General features: G+C 46.7%; 1 protein-coding gene and 1 pseudogene across 1 annotated transcript in view; one reads left to right on the top strand and one right to left on the bottom strand.

Annotated features, from left to right (window-relative positions):
* Stox1 (storkhead box 1) overlaps positions 1 to 12223 on the bottom strand; it is a 57913-nt gene extending 45690 nt beyond the window's left edge. Inside the window, exon 1 of the mRNA XM_087184784.1 lies at positions 11854 to 12223. Within this exon, the coding sequence (XP_087040910.1) occupies positions 11854 to 12154 (301 nt within the window). The 5' untranslated portion in view covers positions 12155 to 12223. The remainder of the gene's footprint in view (positions 1 to 11853) is intronic.
* LOC110349530 (large ribosomal subunit protein eL39-like) lies at positions 1899 to 2167 on the top strand (annotated as a pseudogene).
* Positions 12224 to 17744: the final 5521 nt, after the last annotated feature.

Here is a 17744-nt window from a genome sequence, read left to right on the forward strand (position 1 = left end):
TGACGTCAGGAGTGAGCTGTTTGTCCCTCTGTGTCATTCCAGGACTGGGCACACAGTAAATGCTCAGTACATACCTAACAGAGGATCATGTGAACAAGGGAGACCCAGCATGGGGTGCTTCACAAAGGGGTAACTAGAGAGTCCAGATGCTGGGGCCAGACAGGGGGGAGGCACAGGCTCCCCATTTATGGTCAAATCTCTTACACAACTTCCATGTAGGAGCTAGGGATTTAGCTCAGTGGTTCCGCTGCCTGCCTCAAAAGCGCAAGGTCCCGAGTTCGATCCCTGGTACCAAATCCACATAGGCGCTAATCCACCCATGCCCAGGGCTCTAACACAGGTGAGGGTGAGGCCAGGAGCTAAGAAGCCTCAGCAGTCAACAGAGCCTAGATGAGCAGGAAGCAGAAGCCCAAAGAAGTAAAACATTGGCCAGGGGCCTTGGAGAGACAGAGTAGCATGGCTAGTTCCCAACTCAGGCTTTAGAATCTTGGCATGGGGCAATTTTGACAATGGGCCTACCCAGCACCACAGTCTGTGATACCTCAGGAAGGGTGCAACATTATTCAGAAGGATGAGATAAAACGACAGACAGAAGCCAGATGTGGTAGCGCACATCTGTATCCTAGTACTTGGGAGGCTGAGGCAGGAAGATTGCCAATCTGGATAATTTAGGGAGACTCTGTCTCAAAACAAAAAAATAAAAAGGGCTAGGGATGTAGCTCACTGGAGAGCACCCTGGGTTCAATCCCCAGTATGCCCCATAATAACAAAACAACAACAAAAACTTCAAATTACAATTACTGTATGATCCAGCAATTCCACTTCTGGGTACTTAATCAAAATAGTTCAAACATGGAGCCAACTTAAGTGTCCATCAAAGAATGACCAGATAAACAAAAGATATATATCTATATATATCTATAGCTATATATAGATAGATATATATATAGATATATATATATGTACAATGGTATATTATTTAGCCTGAAAATGGAAGGAACTTGTAGCTGGAGACCTGGCTCAGCAGTACAGCACTAGCCTAGCATACATGAGGACCTAAATTCAATCCCCAGCATCACACAAAAAAGGAAATTCTGACACATGCTAAAAAATGGATGACCCTGAAGACATTATAAGTGAAATATGCTAGTTACAAAAGAGCAAACCTTGGGCCGGGGATTTAGCTCAGTGGTTCTGGCACCTGCCTCGCAAGCACAAGGACCTGAGTTTGATCCTTGGCAAAAAAAAAGAAAAAAGAGCAAACCTGGTGTGGTTCCATTTTTATGAGGTACTTGGAACAGCCAAATTCAAAAAGTAAAAGCAAGTGGGAGAAGGGAATGGGGACAGGTTATTGTGTACAGAGTTTGTTTTGTTTTGTTTTGTTTTTGGTACCTGGGATTGAAGTTGGGACCTTGTGCTTGCGCAGCAGGCACTGGAACCACTGAGCTAAATCCCCGGCCCTACAGAGTTTGTTTTGCAAGATGAAACATTCTGGAAAAGAATGATGGTTACACAACAAAGTGCATGTGTTTCATGGAAGTGAACTGCACACATAAAAACAGGATGATAAATTTGATCACATGCCTAAAAAAATCAGCATAGTGGCCCATGCCTATAGCCCTCATACTTGGGCAGGATTGCAAGTTTGAAGCCAGTCTAAGCAACCAAGCTCAAAAAACATTTTTTTCTCGGTTGTTGATAGTTTTTTCTACCTTGTGATTTCTCATTGGATCAGTATTACCTAAGCAACTATACTTGTAATCTTACTAGTTGACTATAGTTTTGTCCCACCTTGAACCTGCCTCACCTCATGGCTTTGTCTCATAAAACACCTTTGAGAAGTTGGGTGAGCAGGCAACCCATTTTCTGGTCCCCCTTCTGTCTCTCTTATGATAGAAGCCATCTTTCTCTCAATAAATTTTTCCTACTCTTAAAAAAAAAAAATGGGGGCTCTTCTGCTTCTGTCCACCATCGCATGCCCGCACTTGTCTCCGAGCCTAACCATGTCTTCTCACAAGACTTTCAGAATCAAGTGATTCCTAGTCAAGAAGCAAAAGCAGAATCGTCCCATTTCTCAATGGATTCAGATGAAGACTGGTAATAAAATCAGGTATAACTCCAAGAGGAGACATTGGATGAGGACCAAGCTGGGACTGTAAAGAAATGAACATGAGGCCAGGGATTTAGCTCAGTGGTTTTGCCGCTTGCTGTGCAAGTGCAAGGAGCCAAGTTCGATCCCCGGTACAAAAAAAAAAAAAAAAAAGAATTGAACATGAGATGCAGCATATTTCTCTCTCTGGAGTTACAAAATCATACATTCTTTATCATGGTCGAGATTACATTACCATATCAAGCTTAAATATGATTGGCTGAACAGTTGAATGTGCTTAATCAGGAATCTTGTTCTGTGATCACACTGAGTCAACAATAAATGTTTTTAAACCTTTAAAAAAAAAAAAATTGGGGAGCCAGGGATTTAGCTCAGTGGTGCCACCACCTGCCTCACAAGCGCAAGGTCCCAAATTCAATCCCCAGTACCAAAAAAAAAATTTTTTTCTAAGCCAGATTAATCTAAACCATTATTAAACCCTATATGCTTATTATCATGTGGTCTCTTTGGGGAGGCAAGAAACTGAACTTGCTTTTTTTTTCTTTCTTTTTTTTTTTTTTTTTGGTACCAGGGATCAAACTTGGGACCTTGAGCTTGCGAGGCAGGCGCCAGAACCACTGAGCTAAATCCCCAGCCCTGAACTTGCTTTTTAAAACCTATAGTACAGAGAAGGTGAGATACTCAATTAAATAACATAAATGTCAGGTGTGGTGGCACATGCCTTAATCCTACCACTTGGGAGGATGAGGCAGGAGGATCATTGTGAATTTGAGACCAGCCTGAGCTACATAGTGAGTTCAAAGCCAGCCTAGGCTACATAACAAAACCCTGTCTCAAACAAAACAAAACAAAACAATAATTAAATGGCACACACCAGAAATTACAGGCAGTGGGGAGGAGGGTCCTCCTGCAAGAGAATAACAGTGAATAAGTTCCCCATTTCTCATAGTACTTCAGTTAAGTCCAGTCCCTAGGAGAAGCCAGTGTCAGGTGAGCTGGAATAAGTAGTTCATCCAATTCCAAACGGTCATAGTCTCAACACACTCCCAATCAAAACCCCAGCAGAAGTTTGTAGAAATTGAAAAGCTCGTTCTAAAATTTATGTGGTAAAACAAAGAATTTAAAGTAGCCACAACATTCTGAAGAACAAAGTTGGATGACTCACGTCTCACTTCAAGTCTTATTAAGTACAATAATCAAGAAAGGGCGGTTTTGGTGGAAGCAATGAACAGAACAGAACAGGGCCTCACACATACACAATCAATGGGTTTTCAACAGAACTGCAAAGGCCCGTGTTTTCAGTAAATTGTCCCTGAATAGTTAGAACTCAATATGCAAAAAAATTAATCTCAACCCATACCTGTAGGGAACAGAGGAAGGGGACGTAACCAGAACCTCTGCAGTAAGTCCTGGTCTCCTGTGAGCCACGGCAGCACAAGGCGAATTATAGGAAAGGTAGAAAAATGAGACTGAGAAGAACCTGGCCCTTGGGTTTGATCAGTGCTGCTCTGGGCAGCAAGGACAAAAACCCCCAGCTTACCGCACCTTTTATTCAGTGCATCAGGAGAAACAAATGTAACAAATGACTTGCAGAGAGTTCAGTACATCCCGGTAAACAAGATGGTAACAGTCCAAGAACAATGAGGAACTGAGTAGATGTTTGTTTCTCCCAGGATGTCTTCAGCTGGTGTAATCTTGTCCTGGAGAATCACAAAATCATCACCGGATCATTGAGGTCTCAATTGTGACCGGAGGTCAAAATGTAATTATGTTTCGGAATTCCATAGCTGGGCTGTAGGCAGGAAAACTAGGCTAACCAAATGATTTTACCCTAAAATTATGTAACATTGCTCCCGTCACATACCTCATACCATTCACAAAAATTAACTCAAAATGGGTCCTAGACCTAAATGTAAAATCACAAAGCTTCTAGCAGAACATATTTGGGTTAGGCAAAATTTCTATAGGATGCAAAAAGTATAGGCCAGGGCTAGGGATGTGGCTCATTGGCACTGTGCCTGCCTGGCAAGCACAAAGTCCTGAGTTCGATCCCTGGTACTGGGGGGGAAAAAAAAGGCCATAAAAAGGGGGGATAACTAGACTTATTTTAAAACTTCTCTTCAAAAGACAATACAAGATAACTGAACAGGCACACTGGGGATATAGCTCAGTGATACACCACTTGTAGTATGTGCAAGACTCTGGGTTCAATCAGCACCAGAAAAAAAACTGAATAGGCAAGTTATAGGCTGGACCATATTTGTAAAGTATATGTCTAGTAAAGGCCTGGTATTTGAGATATATTAAAAACTCCTACAAATGAATAATAAAGATAATCCAATTTTTAAAGAGAGTAAAAGATTAGCAGACACTTCGTAAAGGAAGTTAATAAGCACATCAAAATGTACTCAACATCATTAGTCATCAGGGCAGTACAAATTAAAACTAAAGGATACCATACCACATATACTACACACCACCAGAAGAGCTGAAATCAAAGAGACAGCATCAACTGTTGGCAAAGACATGGAGAAACTAGAACTGTCTCATTGTTGGTAGGAGTATAAAATGGTACAATCATTTTGAAAAATAGATCCACAAAACTAAATATAACCTTCTCTAAGAGTTAATACTGCCTCTATAAAGTGTGGACCAAGAGAAATAAAAGCATTAAAAATGTGCCCATGAATATCTATAGCTGGTTTGTGCCTGACAGCCATCACCCAGAGATGTCCCTGGGCTTCCTGTCCTGGGTCCCTTGGCAGGTGCTTTCCGGATCCGAGGGCACAGCTCTCTCTCATGGGCAGCACTAAGCAGACCCTCTGCTTGTCAGAGTGAGCAGCGAGGTCCCTTGAGTCCCACGCATGACCAGCCACCAGTGTTGATCTGCTTGGAGCTTCCTCCGTTCTATAGCCCACCTCTCCGCACTCACTTCTCACCTCTGTCCTCAGCTCTTTTGCTGGAGGGGCTCAGAAGGCCATGACAATTTTCCTCAGTGTGTCTTTTGCTAAATATGCCCTTTTTATATAAATAAAAGATTACTAAAAACATTCCATTAGCTACTCAGTCCTGCAAAATGTCCTACTTCCATTCAAGAGAAGGCTTCAGAAACAAGGCAGCATGGGGGTCACTGGGACCCTTTCCTCACCATCTCCTCCACACCATCCCGAAGTCACAGGACAAGTCAGAGTACATCAGAGACTTGCTGATCAGCAACCGGGTACCCTTCAACTGTTCCTATTCTCCCAAACCAGATGCACAGATAGAATCTGGCCAGGTGCGGTGGTACACGTCTGTAATTTCAGCACTCAGGACACTGATTTCAAGGCCAACCTGGGCTACGTAGTAAATTCAAGGATAGCCTAAGCAACATAGTGAGATCCTATCACAAAACAAAATGAAATAAAGATTCTGGAAACAGTGACATGTAGCATTACTTAGTATGTGGCCTCTATACTATATAAGAGTACTTGCCTTCTTCTCTTTCTTCTTTCTTTTTCAGGGCTGGGACTTCTGCCTCTTTCCCAAAGTCAAAATGAGAGAGAGTGAAAGTTCTGAATCGATTCAGGACATGGGAGCAGCCATGACAACTAAAGACTCTCTCCAAAGAGGACTTCCAGAGGAACCCAGAAGCCTCACCCTGTGCGGCAAGCGCTCTATCCCTGAGCCATACCCCTAGCCCCAAACCCTTGCAGTTTTCCTCCATATCTCTCTAGGATTGGACGACAGCTAGAGGTATTTTGTAGGGAACTAGGACAGGTGGGAAGATCCTCCCATCACCTTCTGTCAGCCAGCTGGACGGCTTGCTCTTCAGGACCCCTCAAAACACACACAGGGAACTCTTGCCCAAAGCAAGGTGCGTGAATCACTGGTGGACAAGACTGACCAGGCAGCTTCAGGAGCCTTTCCTCAGCTACTCCTCTTGAACTGAAAAACCAAGCTGGCTGACTCTATTCTCCCTTTATGCAAGTCTGAAGGAGAGGTGCATTAAAACACAGAAACACGGGCCAGGGATTTAGCTCAGTGGTTTCACTGCCTGCTGTGCAAGCGCAAGGACCAGAGTTCGATCCCCGGTACCAAAAAAAACCCAACAACACAGAAACACTTAGACTAGTACTTGACATGCAAATGAACTCATGAAGTCAGTATTTAAAAACAGCTACGGGGGGCCGGGGATTTAGCTCAGTGGTGCTGCCTCCTACCTTGCAAGCACAAGGACCGGAGTTCAATCCCCAGTACCCCCCCCCAAAAAAAACCTTCCTAAAAATCCTAAACAATCCCCAGTACGCCCCGCAAAAAAAAACTTCCTAAAAATCCTAAACAACCCAATATCAACCAATGAAATTGAAAACGTAATTAAAAACTTAACAATTAAAAACAGCTAAGGGCATTGGGGCATTTTTTACTCAGTGAGAAAAGATGCTGGGCTCTGCAGGGGGTGAGGGAGGGTGGGGACACCTGGGCTATAAATTTCAGGAGAAAAGGACCAAACTTATTTGGTCAAGTGCCCCCTCCCCCATTAACCTTCTGTGTCCTAGTGGGTGAGGCCTGAGGAGCAACAGTTCCCCAAAGAAATGCAGGTGCCCCCCTCTTGTCAACACCTCCCCACACACAGCATCAGCTGGGTAAACAGCTGTTTCCAGCCACTTCCAGAACCCAGGCTTTCATTTGTTAATGTCATTTGTTAATGAAAAACAAAAACAAAACACTTGAGGACTAGAGCACAAAAGAAGAGTTAGTGTCCTGTCATCAAACTAAAGACTCAGTGTCCCTCTTTTTAGAAAAAATACTCTCTGCCTAGAAACTTTTTCTCACTAGGGGAAAGCTGAGGTGGAGAAAATGAAGAGGGAGAGAAAATGCACAAAATGTGGAGCAAACATAAACCCTGCAAGCCGTAGAAGGGGTGCTCAAAACAACCGGTGAGTGTTTAAATAAAAAAATTATTAAACGTCCCCAAAATTATTACAACAAAAGACACATCGTCATTCATCTCCCTCCAGATATTTCACCTTGTTTCAAACGCTCTTATCCTATCATTCTTACGACTTTCTGAAACAGCTCTAGAAGTCTCTTCATGTCTCTGAGTGTGATCAACATTATAGTGAAGGGCCGAGGATTTAGCTCAGTGGCACCTCACCTGCCTCACAAGCACAAGGTCCTGAGTTTGATCTCTGGTACCAAAAAAACCAAAACAAAACAAAAACTACAGCGAATGCTGTTGCTGAGTGCCATCCTATGGAAAGGCAGACTCAGCTCTAAAACACGTTGCTGTGTTCTTGTCTACCTTATTTACCAAGTCTGGTACACCATGAGACTTCTGCCTTTTCCCCAAAGTCAAAATCACCAGAAAGAGTGAAAGTTTTGAATCGATTCAGGACATGGGAGCACCATGACAACTAAAGACTCACCAAAGAGGACTTTCAGAACTGCTTCGAAAGATGACAAGAACGCTAAGTATGCTTGAAGTAAAGGGAAGGCCTTTGGATGGAATTAATGGCAATGTGCCTTTTGCTGTAATAAATTATTTTATTTAAACACCATTCATTTTCAATCACACCTCATACCTCCAGGTCTGCACCCAGGACTCGAGTCACTCACGTCTGCTTGGCCAGGATGCTCATCCTCGGGTCTTGAGAGGCCCATGAGTCCCAAGTCCAGAACCCCAGGGGAAGAACCCACGGCTGCAGCTGGGCTAATGAAGCTGGCCTCCCTCTTCCTCTCCCTGTATTTTCCGTCTGAGCAGCCAGCACCAACACTCTGTGCCCAAATGCTTTTATGCAGGAATGCATGAGCCTTAAAAATCTATACATACATATCAGTAGCAAAGAGACCAAAGAGATCCTTTGTGCCCTTTTTCTAGCATTTTGTGCTTTCCCACAAAGTAACAATGAGCATGAAGCAAGAAGCGGGGTCAATGCACAGCAGCTCTTCTCTTGCCTTCCTGGCACCCTTTGGCCTTTTGGATGCCATGTTACCAATCTGGAGAGCAAGCAGATTGGACCATCTGCTCCCTCTGGGGTCCTGCCTTCACCACCCTCCAGGACCCTACCGTGGCCTAAGAGCTGCCCAACCAAGCTGCCCTGCCTTCTTTATTGCTCTTACCCTAGGACCCCAGGTCTGATGGTAATTAGCAATCCTATTCAAAACCAGAGCACCCCCTCCAGGCACTCCTCACTTGTCATCACCCTCACATCCGATCTTTCCCCATTTTGCTCCTCCAAAAGTTCTAACCAGGACTGGAGGTGTAGCCAGCCCCACAACAGAGCACCAGCCCAGCATGTGGAAGGTCCTCATACAAACCTAGTATAAAAAGAAAAAGTGCTCATGGTAGTTTGGTCTAAATTCTGGCTAGATGTCCAAATTCTTTTTGTTGTTGTTGTCTTTTGTTTTGTTTTACTGTTTTGAGACGGGGTCTTCCTATGTAGTTCAGGTTGGCCTTGAACTGATTACATAGCCCAAAGTAACCTCAAACTGGCAGCAAACCTCCTGTCTCAGCCTCCTGAGTACTGGTATTATGGGTATGCACCACCATGCCCAACTAGATGTCCAAATTCTTTTTTTCTTTTTTTAAAAGTTATTCATTAAGTCTACTGGTACATTTTAGGCATACAATATGATGACATTCATCACTGGGAATTTGTACCTTTACATGATATGTCTTGCGTCTTATTTTTTTCCCATTCCCCTGCCCTCCCTTCAACCGCTCCATTCCTATTTACAGAGTCTTGTTTCCATTTTTTCCTTTTCTCATATTTTTTCCTTTCCCTTCTTTCCTTTTCCTCACCCCTCCAACTTCCCCTTCAGACCTTTTCTTCCTATTTCACATTATCTATTATACATTTTCATCCTGATTTACACTTTCAGTTTCTCACACCAGAGAAACTATTCGGTATTTACACGTTTGTTGTCCTATTGAGTATGGCCTCAATGTGCATCCATTTAACTATAAATGTCTCTAGTTTCTTTCTTTTTTTTTTGTATCGGAGATCAAACTTGGGACCTTGTGCTTGTGAGGCAGGCAGCGGAGGCACTGAGCTAAATTAGTTTCTCATTCTTTATGGCTGAGTAGTACTCCATTTTATTAAAAAACCCCACATCTTCTTTATCCAGTCTCCAGTGGATGTATGTTTGAGGGTTGTTTTTTTTTTTTGGTTTTTGTACCGGGGATTGAACTCGGGTCATTGTGCTTTCCAGTTGATGTAGATGTCCAAATTCTTGTAAGAACTCAAAAACCTCAGACATTCGTGCCAAGAGGCCTAAGTCAGGGCTGGGGATTTAGCTCAGTGGTGCCACCGCCTGCCTCATAAGCGCAAGGTCCCAAGTTCAATCCCCGGTACCAAAAAAAAAAAAAAAAAAAGAGAGAGACCTAAGTCAGGCTTGATGACCAGAAGGACCATCGTGTTGCACAGCCCATCCATACAATATGGCATCCACTGCATCCAGGTCCTGCTATGAGGCCACATTACCTAGTGGGCAGTGCAGGACAGGGGTGCCTGGTGATGTACTACATCTTTCAGAAAGTGGCGAACACATCACCAACCCAGACAATACACCAAAGTATGGTGCTTTGGCTTGCTGAGTACTTTGAAAAGGACACTGGATGACTTCAGAAGCAAAGTCCCTTTCTGATCTTCTCCCCAAGACAGTCACAGATAGAACTTAAGGGCTCCTCTTCCTGAAGGTGAGCCATAGGAACTACAACCTCTTTCCCCCAAAGACCACCATAAAATCTAGAAATACTACTCTGACCTTCCCCCACCTTTCTGTGTAAGAGCTGGCTGTGGAGGAATTCTCTGAACTATCTGACTACAGCAGGTCATGAGAGATCCTGCCCTCCCTCCACACAAGAAGAAAGCCACACAGCAAGGCCTTGCTGAGGTTCCTGCCTTAGTCTACTGCCATCAGGTCACAGATTTGTCTGATCATGTTTCTACATGGCTAGCCACTCTTCATCTTTTTTTTTTGGTACTAGGGATTGAACTCGGGTCCTTGTGCTTGCCAGGCAGACAGCGGAACCACTGAGCTAAATCCCCAGCCCATTCTTCATCTTTATTAAGCATAAAAATGGAAAGTTTTCCCTGGGCCTTTGGACCTTCATTTGCTTTTAGGGAGTTAGGGGGTGTCGTTCAGTTGTCGAGCACTTTGCCTAGCATGTGTGAAAGCCTGAGTTCATCTCCAGCACAACAGAAAATAAAGAAATGTATAAATCTACTATGCTTTTTGCTTGTTACTGTCTTGTGTCACATTCCTGTGACAGGATATGTGTCACACCTTTCTGTCCCTATACCAACTTCCCCCATGCTGGCTGGGCCCAGTTAGTGTCATGGAGGCTGCCTGTGACTAAGCACAAGCCTGCTCACATTTCACCCCAGGTCTGCAGCCAGGCTGCATCCCATTCCCCCTCCAGAATCCACTCTGCCTTCACCCTTTGAAAGGGGGTGGGGGAACCTGAGACTAACCGCTAATTCAAACCAGAGAAACCCAGGACACAGAATTGAAAGGAGTTTTTCATCCAGTCTGAAAGACCCCTTCCCTGTGAGGATTTTGGCTTGGCTACTTGGCTTACTGCTCTTCTAGCCAGAAACGTACTTTCTTCACTCACTCCTGCATATAAAAGGAGATGAAATGTGCCTATGTGGTTTTGCAGTGAGCTTTTTTCCCTTTTTCCTCTGTTAAGGAAAGAAAAGTGGGGACAGAGGTGGGGTGGGGACAAACGATATGTAAGTGAGGAGCCAAGGCTCAGTGGCACTGGTGACACCACCCCATCTGGACAGATGACACATGGCATCAGGTGCCTCCTGCTGCCTATTCCCTTGCCCCCAGGGACTAAAGCAAATGTTTATTTGCTGCTCCTCCTCAGGAGCAGGCAGATTTTATGGGCCAAGATAGAGGGGTTCCTCGGTAGGAGTTCAAACAGAGCTGGAACAACTGGTGAACTGTCAACAACACACCATTACCTGGCCCCCACAACCCACAGAAATGCAGACAGAGGGAGGCTATCACTGGGCCCTGACACCGTGGCCTGAGATCAGTCAGCACTCCCAGGGCAGCGGTTCAGTTTCTCCAACAGAAGCTATGTTATGCTGTCTGTTTTCTAACAAAATAGTCTGAAAAGGTATAGGGGAGGTGGGGAGATCTCTATTCAGCTAAGAGCACCACCTATTTCTTTTTCGTGGCCGTAAATGTCCCCAACCTTCTCCTAGGTCCTGATTCAAGACCACCATACTATGGAGTACAGCAAGTTATGAAATCATAGTGTGGCACCCACTCCAAGTTTCACAGACAGAGAAGTGGAAACGGAGACAGGGAGGCGGGGAGGCGGGGAGGCGGGGAGGCGGGGAGGCGGGGAGGCGGGGAGGCGGGGAGGCGGGGAGGCGGGGAGGCGGGGAGGCGGGGAGGCGGGGAGGCGGGGAGGCGGGGAGGCGGGGAGGCGGAGAAGCAGAGCAAGCAGCAGTATGACTGGGCAGGTGCTGGTCATCTCCTTAGGGGTGTTCATCGTAGGCGCCCCATAGAACTTCGACAGGAGCCCCAGTCTTGTGACCAGCTCTGGTAACCCGGGCAAAGCCTCTCTCCGCAGAACATGGCTCTCTTTCTGCCAAGAACCTGTAGCTCTCGGGATGTAAGAGTTGAGGAGTGGAGGGAGGCATCCTGGCTAGTCCGGCCGCGGTCGGGCACACCCCCGGGCTGCACCGTCCGTGTCCTCCCTCGGGGCCTCCGTCCTCCCAACCGCGCCCCGCACTCACCCACCGCCCTGATGCGGAAGCCGCGCGGCGGGCGCAGCGCCCGGCGGCGCCAGGCGTCGCGCAGCACCTGCAGGCAGGCGGACGGGGCGAGCACCAGCAGCACGGCGCGGCGCAGCCAGCCCTGGAAGGCCAGGCGCGAGACGGCGCGCGCCAGCCGCGGGTCCCAGGGGCAGCGCGCGTTGGCGCGGCGGAAGGCGCGGAACACGGCGTGCCCGCCCGGCTCCTCTGCCGCCTCTCGCGCCTCCAGCCGGCCGAGCACCAGCGCCAGCGAACCGGGCGCCAGTTGCACTGGCCGGGCCATGGCAGGAGCGCCCAGCCTCAGCCTCCCCGCACGGCCCGCGGGAACGACGGGCGGACTCGCGGCGCGGGCGGCGGACGGCGGGCGGCGGGCGGCGGGGGGCGGGGCGGGGGGCGGGGGGCGGGGCCCGGGGGGGACGCCCCGATTCCCGGGCGCAGAGGGAGCGGGAGCGGGAGCTGGGGCTGGGGAGGAGGATCCCGGGCTTCCCGGTGCCCCGGCCTCCGACGCAAGGGTCTTTTCCAAGGCCTGGGGAAGACCCTCAGTCCCCTGAGAGACGACCTGTCGCCCCGGAGTCCCCAGGGCTGGGAGGACCGGCGTCGCCCCCGCCGCCTCGGCTTTGGGGTCGCTCTCCGTGAGCGAGGACCTCGAGACAGCCGGGCGGCGTCGTGGGGTTCGCTCCGGCCGGGGAGCCCGGAGACCTGGGTGTGAGTCTTCGTTCCTCTCCTGACCAGTGTACGCAAGCTATTCGCTTCTCTGTCCTCTGAGCTATCTAAAGTTCTCATTTTACAGGATAACCTGAGACCCTTTCATCCGTGGCACTCTAGGATTTGCTCTCGATCCGGGGCTCCATATTTTTTAGCAGAGAAGAGGAAAATGTTGCACAAGTGCCCCCCAGTGGTGAGGCGAGCGGCGAAGTGCTGAGACAGCCCTGGGTTGCTCGGGCGGGCGGATTCGGAGGACAGGCAGGCTGTGATGTCTGCTCGCGGGAGACTGGTAGGTGCCTCAGAGCAATGAGCGACAATCCAGGTGCTAAGGAACGAAGAGGCTGGAACCCTGATTGGGTCCCGCGTGAGTGCTCCTTGAGGAAAAAGCATTTGAAAAGAGACCTCGGAGCCAGGCATGGTGGTGCAAGCCTGAAATCCCAGCATTTGGGGAGGCCGAGGCAGGAGGGTCACAACTCTGAGCCCATCATGCCTATGCAAATATTATAAAGTCTGAAAAATTCCAAAATTCAAATAATTTCTGGTCCCAAGCACTCTGGATAAGGGATATTCGAATATTATTATCCCTATCTTTTCACGGATGAGGAAAGTTGATCTAGTTGCATTATGTATTTCCCACTCATAGGATAGTAAGAAATGGGACCTAGGGGCCGGGGATTTAGCTCAGTGGTGCCGCTGCCTGCTGCGCAAGCACAGGGACCCGAGTTAGATCCCCAGTACCAAAAGAAAAAAAGAAATGGGACCTAAACCACCCAGTATATCAGGCACCTCTCTGACAAGCCCAATTTAATAGGTTTTTGTTAATTCTTTGAGACAAGTCTAAGTCACTATGCTGGCCAGGCTGGCCTTGAGTTTGTGATCCACCTGCCTCAGCTTTCCAGAGTGCTGGGATTACAAGTATGTACCATGCGTGGCTGCTCACACTGTTTCTTCTGCCTAGAAAAAATTTTGCCCTTTATTTACCATGAGGTTTCCACAAACCCCCGCTCACAAAATCAGTGACACATCTAGAAAGATCTGATCTGCTCTTAAGCACATTGTTAATACTTCCCTAACACTTGTGTGTTAAGGGCTGTAATATTTAGTTACCTGTCTAATCAGGCAACCTGAGATTCCTTGAGGGTCAGGCTCCCGCCTGAGTCATCCCAACACCTAACCCAGTGTCTGGAGCATAGTTTCACTCACCTGGAATCCAATCCCCCAGTTAATTAGTACTTGATGCGGAGTAGCTCTGTTTGTGTGGCCTTCTCATCAGCTGCTGTCACCTCACACAAGAGCACATCCAGCTTAGAGGGTGAGTCACCGGGTCATCCAACAGTCAGTGGCCAAGGCAAATCCTCAAGAAACAGCCTCTTCACCTGGACATCTGGTTACAGCACGTGTTAGAGTGAGGATGATGCGTGGATTAACTACCTCAAAAGTTCACAGGCTGTGCTTCCCTTCCCTTAACTCACAAAATCAAGCCTTGCCACTTAAGGCTGTTTAGAAAGCACTTCCAGTCTGGTTTCTCTTTATTATGCTCTTCCACGGCATCCTGCTTTTCTTTACCAGAAACCAAACAGGCAAACCTAGAGGTTCTTGTTTGCCATTGAGAGGAAGTGAGGCTTTGCCAAGCAGCTGCGTTTGTTGACTCCAAGTGCAGAGAAAAGGAGGTGAGGGGTAGGGGATGTTAAGAAAAAATTATTCATGACACTTTAAAATGGTAAGGAAGACTATTCGGTGGGTTATGGAGCCAGTCATGGTGGCACACACCTGTCAGAATCCCAGAACTCTGGGAGGCTGAAGCAGGAGCATCACATGTTCTGGCCCAGCCTGGGCAACTCTAATGACTGAGATCTTGTCTCAAAATTAAAACTGAAAAAAACAAAAAACCAGGCTGGAGATGTCGCTCAGTGCAAAGGCTGTGGGTTCAATCCCCAGTACCTCATAAATGCACACATACACCCATACATACATACACACATACATGGGGAGGCGTGGGGATGGTTAGAGAGACCACAGGAATGAGGGAAGGGTGGGGCTTGACTGCCACTCCAGCAAGAACAAGTACAGAAAAGGCAGCTGGGTGGAGTGTAGTGAGCGACCCTGTTAACACAGAACTCTGGAGGTGGAGGCAGGAGGATCAGTGCAAGTTCAAGGCCAGCCTAGGCTACATAGTTCAAGGCCAGCCTGAACTACATGGTGAAACCCTAATGAAACAACGAAACTGTTTTACTGCACTTGGAGCCATCAAAGCCAATAAGCTTTCTAAGGGAAATGAGGCGACGCCACCATTCCATCACCCCATTAAATCTCAGTGTGAGAGGGCAGGTCTCAGCTTGAAAATATGACTTCCTGAAGGAAAGCCAGAGGACCAGCCAATCAAGTGTGCAAGTGCTCAGAAAATTTAGTTCAGTGGCACCATGCCTGCCTGGCAAGCACAAGGTTCTGAGTTCAATTCCCCATTACACCCCGCCTCCAAAAAAGTTCAAGCAAGAGCTCTGGAGCCAAAAAAAAAATCAGACTAGTCTTTTACACAAACACACATACACACACACGGTGCACACGGTGGGGAAGTATGAGTGTATGGAGGCCTAAGGCAGTCTCAGGGTTGTTTTTGGTTTTGTTTTGTTTTGGCACCGGGGATCTAACTCGGGTCCTTGCCTTGCACAACAGGCGGCAAAACCAGTGAGCTAAATCCCCCGCCCGTTTTGTTTTTTGGTACGGGTTGGGGGCGGGTGTCAAACTCAGGTTCTTGAGCTTTCAAAACAGGCGGAGAAAGCACCAACCTAAATCCCCAACCCTTAATCTCAGGATTTTAAAGGACAAACCACACTTTCATCCAGTGTTACCTCAGCAGAGGGTGTAAAGCTGCACCTCACATCCCTTTTTTTTTTTAAAATTTCACATCCCATTTACATGCAAATCTCACGAAAAATAAGTTGGTCCCATGCCAAGTGCCCAGTTCAAAGGAACTGTTTGCCGAGAACCCTCTGCTTCTTGGTCTGAAGTTTCAGTTCTCTGTTACAGGGAAAGGGGAGAAAAGATGCTAAGGCACCTTCTCCCTGCACCCTGAATTTATTACTAATACTGGAGATTGAACCCAGGAAGTGGTGAGCTACATCCTCAGCCCTTTATTTCATTTTGAGACTGGGTGTGGTTGAATTGCCCAGTCTGGCCTCAACCTTACAGTCCTCCTGCCTCAGTCTCCCTATTAACTGGGACAACAGGTGTGTGCCGCTATGCCCCGTTTCTTTTTTTTTTTTCTGGTATGGGGGATCGAACTCAGGACCTTGCACTTTCGAGACAGGCACGGCACCACTAAGCTACATCCCCAGCCCGCACTATGCCTTTCTTTAAGCTTCCTAATAGCAGGGCCCTGACTCATCTCTATATTCTCTAGAACACCTCCATAATACTACCCCAAATCAAGAAAACATCTTCCTAAACAAAATGGTAAAAGACAAAATTGTGACCAAACAGACTTGATTCAACAGAGGAGCTAAAATGTAAAAGGCTTTACAGAAGTACGGTAACACAATAGGGATGAACACACTGAACCTGCATATTCTTGGTACTTCTTAGGTAAAAAGGGAGCAGGTGTGGTGGCACATGCCTATAGTTTTCAAAATAGATACCCTCCAATAAATTCAGATAAGAAAAGCAAAAATGGGGAGAATATTGGGGAACCTATAAATTAAAAGTGATTTAAGGGCAGGGGATTTAGCTCAGGGGATTTTGCCTGCCTGGCAAGTGCAAGCTCCTGAGTTTGATCTCCATTTGTTCCCTGGCACCAAAAAAAAAAAAAAAAAAGTAATTTAAGAGATATAATAGTATACACAGTGGTTCACGACTTTAATCCCAGAGTCTGGGAGGCTGAGGCAGGAGGATCAAAAGTTTGAGCCAAGACTGGGCCATTTAGTAACTTAATGAGACCCTGTCTCAAAAAGGAGAGAAGTGAGAAGGTATTGGGTTTCATCCCTAGAAACACACATGTGCACGCACACACAGAGGCATGTCAATACAATAGAAAGGGTGGACTTACTGTAATTTTTTTTTTTTTTTTTTTTTTTGCAACATGGTCTGGCTATGCAGTTCAAGCTGGCCTTGAACCCATAGTGATCCTCCCACCTCAGCCTCCTGAGTGCTGGGATTACAGGAGTGTACCACCATCCCTGGCTTTGAAGACTGTAAATTTATGAGATAGACAAATGTAAACATAACTTTTTTTTTTTTTTTTTTTTTGGTACTGATCATCGAATTTGGGACCTTGCCATTGTGAGGCAGGAGGTGGAACCACTGAGCTAAATCCCTGGCCCAAACATGGTATTTTTTCACCCAAGTACTGGGGATGGAACTCAGGATCTTGGGCTTACAAGGCAGGCGTTGGCACCACTGAGCTAAATTCCCAGCCCAACAATGGATATTTGATATTAAGAATAAAAGGGGTGGGCCAGGGATTTAGCTCAGTGGTTCTGATGCCTGCCTCACAAGCGCAAGGTCCCAAGTTCGATCCCCGGTACCAAAAAAAAAAAAAAAAAAAAAGAATAAAAAGGGAAATGAAAGGAATGTAAGATACAAACTTATGAAGAAACTAATATGCTCCTAAATACCTTGATGTTGAGAACAGGTCTACATAATTTTGGGGAAAAATGATTTGATTAGGCCTAGTTCTCCTGCCTACAGGCAAGCTATGGCATCTTGAGACATAATTCCATTTCTGCCTGTGGTCACAACTGAGACCTCAATGATCCAATGATGCTGTGATGGTCCAGAACAAGATTATACCAGCTGAAGACATCCTGGGAGGAACAAAATCTTCATCTGCATAGTTCCTCATTGATCTAGGAATTCTGCAGCTCCCCAGTCATCTGCTACATTTGTTTCTCTGGAAGTACTGAATAAAAGGTACAGCAATTTTGGGGCTTTTGTCTTTGCAGCCCAGAGCAGCACTGATCAGGCTCAAAACTCAGCTTCTTCTCAAAGTCTCATTTTTTCTAACTTTCCTGTATAATAAATTAATTCGCCTTGTGGTTCTGTGGCTCGAAGGAGACTAGGACTTACTGCAGAGGTTCTAGTAACGTCCCCTTTCCCTGTTCCCTACATCTTGACCTTCATGTATTTGTGTGTGTGTGTGTGTGTGTGTGCACACGCACGCGTGCAGTACTGGG

Source organism: Heterocephalus glaber, unplaced genomic scaffold, assembly GCF_053883595.1.
Source record: "Heterocephalus glaber isolate CG9 unplaced genomic scaffold, H.glaber_assembly_v1.0 deba00001497, whole genome shotgun sequence".
NCBI lineage: Eukaryota > Metazoa > Chordata > Mammalia > Rodentia > Bathyergidae > Heterocephalus > Heterocephalus glaber.